At 32.4% G+C, this 13,697-nt stretch overlaps 1 protein-coding gene across 1 annotated transcript in view; it reads left to right on the forward strand.

Moving 5' to 3' along the window:
• Positions 1-13,697, forward strand: part of LOC149783690 (uncharacterized) — a 43,392-nt gene that overhangs the window by 14,282 nt on the left and 15,413 nt on the right. The window contains exon 5 of the mRNA XM_089932891.1: positions 13,334-13,467. Coding sequence (XP_089789017.1) covers positions 13,334-13,467 — 134 coding nt within the window. The remainder of the gene's footprint in view (positions 1-13,333; positions 13,468-13,697) is intronic.

Here is a 13,697-nt window from a genome sequence, read left to right on the forward strand (position 1 = left end):
GTAAATTACATGAGTATGTATAAATTACTTCAGTAGTCTTTTGCTCATTATTTTAAAGGAAAACATCCTACTGCTTGTTACAGTGGGTGAAAATGGGCACTTAATTTCATATTTTTACTTTTGTTCAATTAGACTGGTCACTTAATTTTATATTTTAGAATTTGTTCTAAAATATTTTCTTAGGAATATCCTGTGGCTAAGATTTATAAAATCTTGTTCATTCAATTTTTATTGACTGAATGACCATGCACTCTATAAATGTTAGTGTGTCCAAAACATGCTTTTGATAAAGCATAGAAACATTGTTTACTATCATTAATTAGGCTTTCTTGAAGATGAGTATCACATAGTCATGGAACGTTTTAATCAAGTCACAGAAAGTCTTAGTCAACAAAAGTCTTAATCAGAGTCATATAAGGTCTTGCACATTGATCTGGGGGGCGTTCACCAGATAATATGTACTTTTGAGAGAGTGACATATGTAAGGTGAAGTAGTTTGCATTTAAAACATGCACAGTGGAGAGAATGTTGGCATACCTCTATGCTACATTAATGTAATGTGGATGATATTTCTTTTGGATATTGTACTTTTGGAAATTTTACATGATTTAATCACACTGCTAACTAAAATGACTACTCCCTTGTGTTAAAAAAATCAGCCTGAATTAGTCTAAAGTACACTATACATAGCAGCTATTAAAATAGGGAAAATGAATTTTGACGGACTAGACAATACCAGCTTCTGAAAGTGTAATGAATGAATTACCAAACATATAAAATGTAAAAAAAAGTTATCAGCTCTTTTTTATACAATTTACCTCTGAAGTTCAGGAAGTGAAAATGACCAGCTAGAGCTAGCACTGTTTTTGAAAGGTGCACATCTGAAGTAAGGCCAAGCTGTATACTCTTTAACCCATAGTACACCCATCAATCATACACCAAAATAAAGGGAATTAAATGTTCTTTGCATTATATCTAAGATATACAAGGTCTTTTTTAAATAGCCAGTATAACCAGTGAGGAAAGCCAGGGAAATTATTTTTCTTTAAAATCCTAACCCTATGCAAAATACGAAACTGTAGAGTGCCACCCTGATGTGACAGGTTATTCATAGTCTCAGTCAACCAGACTCTTGCATGGCCTTACTGGATCTTCACCATATGAGGGTCTGATAGCTGGATTCATCATTGTTACTAATAGCAGGAACTTTAGTAAAACTTTGTAGATGTGAAACTACAAAGACATTTCACCCTGTTTCAGTCTCTTTCTGTAATATTTTCTGGAGTCATACGAAAGCATTTACACAATAGAAATGAGTGCAGATGCTGATGCAGGAGGTGTGTTTCAGTCAGCTGCTAAGAATGTTAACATGTAAATAAAACATGACATCTCATCTTCACAGTTCTCATTTTTACCCAACCCTTGTGTGGTAGAGATCACATGACTCAACTCATTTTTACCCAACCCTTGTGTGGTAGAGATCACATGACTCACCTCATTTTTACCCAACCCTTGTGTGGTAGAGATCACATGACTCACCTCATTTTTACCCGACCCTTGTGTGGTAAAGATCATGTGCATCCAAGTGAGAGTCTGGTTGATCAAGACTAGGTTATTCAGGAAGTTCAACTATGTTGTCTTAAAATACTTATGACCATTAAAAATGTTACTTTAAACGTTTCCACAGTAAATCAGTTGCTTTCGATCTTTTGGAAGAGATTCAAATAAACAAAACAAAAGAGCTCAAAATAAGATGGAAATTTTGAATGGATGCACAAGATGTGAATAAGCTTTTGATTGGATGGACAAGATGTGAAACAGAAGTTTCTTCTATAAGTCCTCAGTGATAAAAATAGATTGTTACCCCAATTAAAAAATATTTAAAAGTACATACAATGGAGAATTCCATATTTTCCTAATTTTGTTCATTTGCTCCAGGAAATTATGTCCCCAGTTGGTCTTGTTTATTTACAAAATGGTGGACATGGATCCCCACATGGTCTTGTTCTTTTCCATATTGATTAACCTAGACCCCAAGCTGGCCTTTTTCTTTTCCAAATTGATTAACCTAGACCCCAAGCTGGCCTTTTTCTTATCCAAATTGATTAACCTAGACCCCAAGCTGGTCTTTTTCTTTTCCAAATTGATTAACCTAGACCCCAAGCTGGCGTTTTTTCTTTTCCAAATTGATTAACCTAGACCCCAAGCTGGCCTTTTTCTTATCCAAATTGATTAACCTAGACCCCAAGCTGGCCTTTTTCTTATCCAAATTGATTAACCTAGACCCCAAGCTGGCCTTTTTCTTTTCCAAACTGATTAACCTAGACCCTAAGCTGGCCTTCTTCTTTCCCAAAATGATGCACCTGGACCCCAAGCTGGCCTTTTTCTTATCCAAATTGATTAACCTAGACCCCAAGCTGGTCTTTTTCTTTTCTAAATTGATTAACCTAGACCCCAAGCTGGCCTTTTTCTTTCCCAAAATGATGGATCTGGACCCCAAGCTGGCCTTTTTCTTATCCAAACTGATTAACCTAGACCCCAAGCTGGCCTTTTTCTTATCCAAATTGATTAACCTAGACCCCAAGCTGGTCTTTTCCTTTTCCAAACTGATTAACCTAGACCCCAAGTTGGCCTTTTTCTTTCCCAAAATGATGGATCTGGACCCCCAATTTGTCTTATTCTAGCCATAAATGATGGACATAGACCCCACCTTGGTCTTAAACTTTCCCAGAATGTTGGACATATGCCACCCATTAGTCTTATAATATCCCATAATGATGAACACAGATCCCCAGTTGGTCTTATTCTTTCCCAGAGTGATGGATCGATACACCCAGTTGGTGTTATTCTTTAGCAAACTTTTGGACCTAAACCCCATTCCCATTTGCTTTAGAAAAATCCCTGCTAATACATGCATGATCTTTGATTCAGCTGTTTGAGAACCACCATGTTGTAAACAAGTGCAAATTTTCCAGAAGTTGTGATTTTCAGGTGTGAATTGTTTTATAGAGTAAGATTTGCTTCGTTTTATATTGTAAACCACTGGATATGTTGCAGAATTTACATTTCTTGCTGAGTTAATTGTATAAAACTATGGTTTCCATGGTGATGTAAAAAGCAGATGCATGGTCATCTGAATGACACTATTGCATTTGCAATTCATTTGAGATTCATCATAACAATATGATTATATGGCTTAAGAAATCACACTTTCTAGAAGATAAACATAACTTCAAGTTACTACACTATGAAATCTACTAGACTGTATGTGATCTACTAGACTGTATGTGATCTACTAGACTGTATTTGATCTAATAGACTGATTATGATCTACTACACTGTATTTGATCTACTACACTGTATTTGATCTACTACAATGTATTTGATCGACTACATTGTATTTGATTGACTACATTGTATTCGATCTACTACACTGTATTTGATCTACTACACTGTATTTGATCTAATAGACTGTATATGATCTACTACACTGTATTTGATCTACTAGACTTTATTTGATCTACTACACTGTATTTGATCTACTAGACTGTATTTGATCTATTACACTGTATATGATCTACTACACTATATTTGATTGACTACATTGTATTTGATCTACTACACTGTATTTGATCTACTACACTGTATTTGATCGCCTACTTTGTATTTGATTGACTACATTGTATTTGATCTACTACATTGTATTTGATCTACTACACTGTATTTGATATACTACACTGTATTTGATCTAATAGACTGTATATGATCTACTACACTGTACTTGATCTATTGCGCTGTATTTGATCTACTACACTGTATTTGATTGACTACATTTTATTTGATCTACTACACTGTATTTGATCTACTACATTGTATTTGATCTGTTACACTGTATTTGATTGACTACATTGTATTTGATCTATTACACTGTATTTGATCTATTACACTGTATTTGATCTATTACACTGTATTTGATTGACTACATTGTATTTGATCTACTACACTGTATTTGATTGACTACATTGTATTTGATCTAATACACTGTATTTGATCTACTACATTGTATTTGATCTATTACACTGTATTTGATCGACTACATTGTATTTGATCTACTACATTGTATTTGATCTACTACAGAGTATTTGATCTACTACATTGTATTTGATCTATTACACTGTATTTGATCTACTTTGCTGTATTTGATCTATTACACTGTATTTGATCTATTACACTGTATTTGATCTACTATGCTGTATTTGAACTATTATACTGTATTTGATCTATTACACTTTATTTGATCTATTACACTGCATTTGATCTATTACACTGTATTTGATCTACTACAATGTATTTGATCTACTATGCTGTATTTGATCTACTACAATGAGATCCTTTCCAAGTAGATTGGTAATGCTTTTAGGATTTCATTGAATCTGATTGTGGTAACAGTTCATGTCCATTGCAATTGGCTAGGCTGTCTTCACTGACCAAAATTATATCATTTTAGGGCTCATTTATTTTAGGTATGAAAGCTTCGTATCTTTAATCCATAAAGGAAATTCAGATAGCATACTCCTATACAGTATTTTTCCTATAACAAGTTCATGAGGTCTCCTTGTAATTTTCTTGAAAACTGGCAGAAGCAAAAATTTGCTGACAAGTTTGCAAGAGTGTTAGATGGGTTTAGCATCCGTGTACTATGATATGCATTAGTCCATTAAATGCCACACAGCCAATAGAGCTGAGTAAAAAGATTTACAGTCGCTTAGACATGTGAATTTTGTGCAAAACATGTACCATATATACTCATTTGTAAGTCGAGACCAACTGCAAACTGCATAGACACCGATCTACGGGGGCATAATGCACTGGCGGAACTAGGTCAATGCAGTTAGTAGTATCTATGAACAAACAACATGGACCAAGATCTGCTGGTGAATTATGTGACCACAAATCAGGGTCTGTTGTTTGCAGATGGATTAGACATAAGGGAGTATACACAGTACTTGTCCACATGATGACCATTAAAATCAATTTATATCCTCAACATTTTTTGGGTAAAAATGAGCATTATTCTCTGTGCTAAAATTAAATTCCAATCCAAGCACTTTTTATTTGACTTAATTTATATATTTCTTTTTTATTGACTTAAATTCTCATTGTTTTTCTTTTGCTTCAGGGCAGGGCAGTCAGGAACCATATTGACCAAGGAGTTCCAACTATTCCCCTGATTAATAACAATCATAGTCCTCAAAACTACTTCTTTCACGTCTTTTAGCAGCAATATATTCAGAATTAGAAATATTTAGTAAACGATGATATAAATATAGTTTGCAAAATCAGATCAACCTAGAATCATTGAAAAAAGAAGAATATTTTACATTTTTGTTTTATTTTACAGTTTTTTTCTTCTTCAGATTTCATTAGAAAATTTTCTGGTGTCTCACAGTATAGACCATGTCAATTGTTGCATTATGCTAGCAGATTATGGTTTGTTGTATTACTTCTATTATGTCATTAGAAATACCTTGATCTACCTGCAGAATATAAACACGCAGACATAACTCTGTTTTCTTTATTGCTTGGTGGACAACATGCCAAGTTGTACAGTACCTTGAGCATTTGACATTATTTTTATAACAACAAAATTTACATTGCTTTAGTACGCAGTAATCAAACTTGTTCTAAATTACATGGTACTGTTGTAAGGAATGCAGTTTGTTCGGAGTGATCAGTAAAACAAAGAACACAAACCCTGACCTACCACTGCATTATGCAACAGCAGATTGGGGTCTATGTTGCTTGCAATAAGAACTGATTTAAATTGGAATATACATGCTACCATTTATACTGTGAATGAATGTATTGCTGTTATAAGGACTGGTGCTCTTGTAAATTTCTTTGTTGCTTAGCGCCATCTGTAGTTCATTGTGATTGATCAGACTTGTTGCTAGGATACTTCCTCCATTCATTCATTTATACATCCACATCGCTTGGGAGTTTGATTTAGTTCTTTATGTTTTTGTTGCTTAGTGCTATCTGTACTTCATTGTGATTGATCCCAGACTTCTTGCTATGACCCTTTATCTGTACAATATTTTATACATTCATTTGATAAAACTTGGAATTAGTTCTTTATATATGAAAAAAAAATCTTTCAAATAATAATAAATACATTTGTATGTAGTATGATAACTTTTTCTGTTTTCTTACCTTTGTTGACATTTTTATAAATGTTTGAAAGATGTTAAAATAACCTCTAACACATAGTTAAACAAATATTTTTTTTGGTTTCTATTTATAAAGGATTTCTTCTTTTTATCAGCTACACTTTTGTTTTTTCCCATCTGACTTTTCCTGCCTATTCCCTTTGTTGTAAATTGTTGTCATGAAGTACTTTGGACATGTTTTGTGCTTCTTTCATGATGGTTGGGGTGAACATATGACTACATTTGTTAAAAATGTTTTTATCTAGTAACATTTTACATTACTCAGCACAGTAATGGAGACAGGGTGCAACAAAATGGTAAACTGTGAGAAAAAAATTATTTAGAGTTTATCATACACTTTGATAATAATAATACTAGCAATAAAATATTTTTTGTTATATTTTAACAATAATTTCATCATTCATTTAATTGATTATGTGAGTGATTGGAAATGCAAACTGACTGCCTGATTGATTGGAAATGCCAACTGATTACATGATTGATTGGAAATACCAACTGATTACATGATTGATTGGAAATGCCAACTGATTACATGATTGATTGGAAATGTAAACTGATTACATGATTAATTGGAAATGCAAACTGATTACATGATTGATTGGAAATGCAAACTGATCACATGATTGATTGGAAATGCAAACTAATTATATGATTGATTGGAAATGCCAACTGATTACATGATTGATTGGAAATGCAAACTGGTTACATTTTTGATTGGAAATGCAAACCAATCTTATTATTATGAATTACTGAATATATTAAATGCCTTAATTTTGACACCATGATACTTAAGTTTAAAATTCTTTGTCAAGATAAAAGTAACGTGCATTCCACATTATTCATTACACTGAGAAACTCCTATGCATTTATTTCATTGTGGTTTTCAAAGCTACTTGACAGAGTTTGGATAATTAGTAATTAATTTGTCTTTGAAAAAGCATTTACTGAATTTGAAACTTTTTTCATTTTGAAGACATCAAAACCGGAGTATGTGTTGTAAATTTCCATGAACACTTCATGTCTTTTGAGGAGAACGAAGTTTATTTCTATCATATATTTCAGTTTACATAATTAAAATGTAGATAGTTTTGGACAAATTTTAACTAAAAATCCATAGTTAACCATTATTTGAAAGAAAATCAGTGTTATTTCTACCAATTCTTAATTGAATATTGCTGCCAGTTGATTGGCAAACCTATTTTTATAGCTTCAGACACTTTGATTTTACTTTTAACAGCACAAATAAATTAACAAAATATATGGAATAATATGCCATATTTCTTGCCTTTAGATAAATAATCTTTTGAGCAAACTCTTTCTTCAGTCTTTTGGGTAGATATATTTTCAAAATGGAAAGCACCTCCATCACATGTTTCTGTCTGTCTCGCAATCACTTTAATACTTTTTTTCACTCGTACTTATCACCAAGCCTGTCTTTATTCTTTTGCCATGAAATATTCAAACTACAGTAACCTTCATTCTGTAAGAAACATAGGCACTTGATTTCATTTGTCCCACGTCTTCATGAAAACTCTGTGCATTCCTACTGCCTGCCTGGTTGCCTGGTAACTTGAGCTTATTCTTGTCAGCGGATGATATATAAGTCGACACTGTCCTCACAAAAGGTATATGTAATTATAATTGTATTTTTGCTGTATAAATCCAGATCTTTTTCTTGAAAATTTTGGAAGGGGGGTGGGGCATATTAACACCAGACTAACTTTTCTTAATTTAAAGTTTGCTGACAATAAAATTAAAACAGGGCTTGTAATTTCATTACATTTGGACTTATTATTGGAGAATTACAGCATACTTACTTTGTGTCTGTTAAAAATATGTACTTGTTTTGTCTCGGTAAACTTTTGTACTTGAGTTTTAGTTCAGATCAAGTCTTGAAAGTCAATAAAGTTAAATTTCTAAAAATGTTGCCCTTCATTTAGATTTGTAGTACAGTACTCCCTTACTATAATGCTTTAAGGAAATGGGAACTATGTCCATGTACAAGTGGGTGTTACATCATTATCATACATACCTTATAAAGGGACTGCCTTATACTGAAGTTCTATATGGTGAGAGGGTATAGTATTGTCTTTGGTAAAAACTATAATGTTCAGTCAGAACCTACTTCACTAAGTATGGCTCGTGTTTCCAAATAGATCTTAATCAAATTTATACATGACACTAATTTTCAATGTCTGAATTTTTGAAGTTTGATTTCAAATCATTAAAAGTTGCTGAATGTATATAACTGGTTATAAAAAATAATCTTTTTACAGATTTAAAATCATACAAGATTATTAAAAAAATCTTTTTAAAAATTTAAAATCATACAAGATTATTAAAAAGTCATTTTAAACATTTAAAATCATACAAGATTATTTAAAAAAATATTTTTACAAATTTGAAATTATACAAGATTATTAAAAGATCTTTATTAAAAATTTAAAATCACAGATTATTAAAAGAAATAGAACTGCAATTTTAAACAGATATATATATATATATATATATATATATATATATATATATATATATATATATATATATATATATATATATATATATTATTTTTATTTTGAAGACTTAAGTTTATTATCCGATTTCTTTTCAATCAGCATCATAATAGTGATTGCATGTGTTGTATACAGGTACACAGCTAAAATGTAGGTATATTTTATAATAATAATAATAATAATAATCATAATAATAATAATAATAAACCTATATTTTTATAAGTCAACTAGTACACATTTTATTTTCTCTACAATCTCTTTATGTATAGTATATACACTATTTAAAATGATCTAAAAAAGAACTATGGTCTGGTTGGTCATAAATGGTACTGCTCAGACTTGAATATGCCACCTCTTGAAAAAAATTTGTTATGATTGCTGCTTCTCCAGAATGGATAGTCATATGAATATAGGGCTTTCAATTACAAACTTCTTATGATGTCCCGCTGGTCCTCAGTGGCAATGGTGTTGATCTGACATCCAATATGGCAGCCAGCGTGAAAATTATGTTATCACTACTGAATGAAAATGGTGCTGCTTACTATTTCTGCTAGATGGAAAGTCATATTGACATTTGGTTTTTATTGGGAGACTTCTACTGATATTGGCAATTTACTAAAAGACTCCTTATGATGTCTAGTTGGCCCTAAATGAAAATGGTGCCAATCTGATGGCCAATATGGCTGCAGCCATCTTAAAAAATTATGTTTCCACCACTCCTTCTGAATGGACTAAACAACTTATTGTGATGTCTGATTGGTCCAGACTAAAAAGGGTGCGAATTGGACACCTGATATGGTCACCACTGCAGCCATCTTGAAAACATTTTTATCACTGCACCTCCTAAACAAAAAGTCACATTGTCATGAAGTTTTCACCAAATAAATTCTTATTATGTCTAGTTGAAATGGTGCTTCTCACAAATCCAGTATGGCCACCACAGTGGCCATTTTGAAAGTCTTGTCAATGCTCTTGCAATTGCTGCTACTCAGGAATGAAAAGTCACCAGAAAGTCATCTTAAAATGGTGCCACTTATCAGGAATGAAAAGTCAGCAGAAAGTCATCTTAAATTGGTGCCACTTATCAGGAATGAAAAGTCAACCAGAAATTCATCTTAAAATGGTGCCACTTATGCATCCAGTTTGCCTACCACTGTTGCCATCTTGAAAATCTTGTTATCACTACTCCTGCCAAAGAAAAGGTCATATCAACATATGGTTTTCACTATAAAATAAACTACTAAGGATGTCTAGCTGGTCCTAAATGAAAATGGCAACTATCTGACATTTAATATTCCACAAAAGCAGTTAATTTAAAAATCTCATTGCTGAAAATTGTCAGAGTTGGTTGGAAAATTCAGCAGTTAACTGAATAAAATGACTTTATCTTGAATTCCTGGAAGTTCTTTTGAGCCAGGATAGCATCAGTCAATTTCAGGGACTCTTGTTTTTATGTATACTGTACTCTTGGTTGGTTAACTTTTGGCATGAGGACGATAAATTGGAAAGTTGGTTGTGCCAAAACAATACACCCTCATAAGATTTCAGACAGAATACATTATTTGGTTAATAAAATATCTCCATATTATGCCATCCTTTTATAAGGCATACCATATATGGTCATGGGTTTCATTTCAATATTAATAGTCATAATTTATATCTGTAATAATATGTATAAAATAGCTTAATAAAATGCAGCCCCTTCATGAGGCAAATATGGTCATGGATTGGATTTCATTATTAATTGTAATATTTTGTATAAAAAAAACTCAGTATAAGACAGCCTCACTTATAAGATAGTCTCCATTTATTGCTGTAATGGTTAGTGTTGGTCCGTAAAAGTACTGCCATTAAAAAGTCTACATAAATTTAACATAGTAATTATAACTATAACATGAATTATGACTGTAATGTTAATTATGAATGTAACATGAATTATGGATGTAACATGAATTATGGATGTAAGATGAATTATGAATGTAACATGAATTATGGATGTAAGATGAATTATGAATGTAACATGAATTATGGATGTAAAATGAATTATGGATGTAACATGAATTATGGATGTAAGATGAATTATGGATGTAACATGAATTATGACTGTAACATTAGTTATGAATGTAACATTAATTATGAATGTAACATGAATTATGACTAACCTAATGTAACATGAATTATGATTGTAACATGAATTATGGCTATAAATGAATTATAACTAGCATGAATTATGGATGTAACATGAATTATGGATGTAGCATGAATTATGACTAACAGTAAAACTTGGAGAACTAAGATGTTGATTAATTGGATAATCGGCATGTGCATAATTTTGCTTGGTTCCACAGTCAGGTGTTCTTTTGTGATTAACCTTGAAAATATTGAAATGACTAAAAACTGGAACAGAATATTTAGGCTTGGAAATTCCAAAATTCTACTGATCAGTATCACACTCAGTTCATGATGTCACATTATACTACAGTCCTGAATAATTAATCATGCATGTACTCTTTCTGTCTCTTTCTTTGAATACTGAATATGTGTTATATACACTAGTGTGTAGCACACACACTCACATGGTGACCTAGTTTTTAATTCTAATCTATCTACACAGTCATTCTGGATTCCTATGAAAGAAATTAAGGTATATAGGATTAATACAGAGAACTAAAAATATACACCAAATCGAATGGAAAGTGCTATCACTGGATTCTACAGGAGAGTGTTTGGTAATACTATGCAGAATTAATATATACAGTGCGAACCCACGATAATGATCCCGGGATAACGCAAATTCAGATATAATGTGGTTATGACATGGCTTCCAAAATTGCATATATACATTCGCACATGAAAAAACATTTTTTTGTTCAAAGTATGTGAAATAGTGTATAAAAAATGTATCATTTTGGTGCAGATGAATTTGAATATAATACGAATATGGTGTGGTTCCTAGAATTTTAAATACATGTACATGTATTTTTATTGTACCGAGAAAAATACTTTTTTAAGTACAATAAATAGTGTGTAAAATGTTTATTATCATTTTGGAGAAGAATTTGAATATCAGTTTTAATATAATACGATCGTGGTGCAGCTTCTGAAATTTAACAATTTCACCATGTTCTTGAAGTGTTATGCCAAAATAAACATTATTGGAAATGTTATTTATTACTGATCCAAGAGTAAAGCCATTAGGTTGTCTTTTTGATTGTCTTCAATTAATTCTGTATACAAGTCGTTGCTCAAACAATAGAAATCGTGTTTCTTCTTTAACTGCATACACAACAAAGCAGCAGACAATGCGGTGGTTGATAAAAGATTCTCACAATTTAACAAACATAAAAAAATGAAAGCCGCCAACAATGTCTGCAGTGTGGCAGTTTATAGTGATGTCTAGCACTGGGGCATCATGCCGCAGTTATGTAGCATCATGTCCCACCCAGTCACATTATTCTGACATCAGGCCGACCAGTCCTAACACTAACCTTTAAAGCATGAGCGCCAAGCATGGCAGCTGTTAGTACCATTTTTGTAAGTTTTTGGTATGACTTTGCCAGGGATCGAACCCATGACTTCCCGCATCCAATTTTTCCAATGAATTAAGACACATAATGATCTGTGAAGAAATTATTGAATAGTTTAAATATGTATGCAGTTTTTGCAATGGAATTATATGTAATATGGATTTATTGCAAGCCCCGATGGTACAATTACAGATGGCAAGTAAACGGTGTTAATAATCTGTTTGTGCTATATATTAGATGTTGAATTAAGACACAATGATCTGGGACAAAATTATTGAATATTTTAAATCTGTATGCAATTTTTCAATGGAATTACATGCATTATGGATGAACTGCATTCCATGATGGCACGATAGTAAACGGTGTTGATACCTTATTCATCATATACATCAGACATGAATACACGTATATGTGCCAATGAGTTGTTCTCTGAAAAAAAGCAAAATACTGTAAAACCCTACATTAATGCAACCCCGCTATTAATGCAATCCATTTTTTAAACACCAATTATCACATTATAGCAGGGTTCCACTGTAATACAAATAATAATATCATACACTGCATATAACACCGAGTCAGTAACATCAATTTTTGGTGATGTTTAGTCATGATAGAATTAGGGCTGGTGCATGATAGGTACTATTTACCTGTGGATCTGGGCTTGAATCTTCACTGAGTATAAATAAAAGTTCTCAAACCTGTATGATATTATTATTTGTATTAAATATTAATTCTGCCTTGTATATCAAGCATTCTCCAGTGGAATCCAGGGATAGCACTTTCCATTCTGTTTGTTGTATATTTATAATTCTCTCTCACTCTCTCTCTCTCTCTCTCTCTCTCTCTCTCTCTCTCTCTATATATATATATATATATATATATATATATATATATATATATATATATATATATATACAACACCCAATATTCTATTTGGCCACTACAAAAGTGATCAGTGTTTTATGATATTAAATTGTGTGACCTTTGATAGGAAGATCATGAATTTTTTTACATCAATCCCATCAGGCATTTATCTTGATTGCATGTATAATATTTTTTCCAGGCCAAGATCCACATGGCGCAGCCAAAGGTCTGTCTTCAGGGAAGTCTCAGTTAGTTACAGGGAGCCTCATGCCATTGCTTTTGAAACAAGGGGCTAATGTAAACCTTAGCAGCATTCTCCTTAGTTCAGGGCAGGTGGGTCCAGAAAGTTCCAGGTTTATTTTATTACTGTTAAAGAGATCAGTCTTGAACATCTTATCATGCTTGGACATCCTGTTGTACTTTGACATCTTATCATGCTTGGACATCCTGTTGTACTTTGACATCTTATCATGCTTGGACATCCTGTTGTACTTGGACATCTTTTCATGCTTGGACATCCTGTTGTACATGGACATATTATCATGCTTGGGCATCCTGTTGTA

The sequence above is a fragment of the Sinohyriopsis cumingii genome, chromosome 14 (assembly GCF_028554795.1).
Source record: "Sinohyriopsis cumingii isolate HCF-2022 chromosome 14, ASM2855479v2, whole genome shotgun sequence".
Classification (NCBI taxonomy): Eukaryota; Metazoa; Mollusca; class Bivalvia; order Unionida; family Unionidae; genus Sinohyriopsis; species Sinohyriopsis cumingii.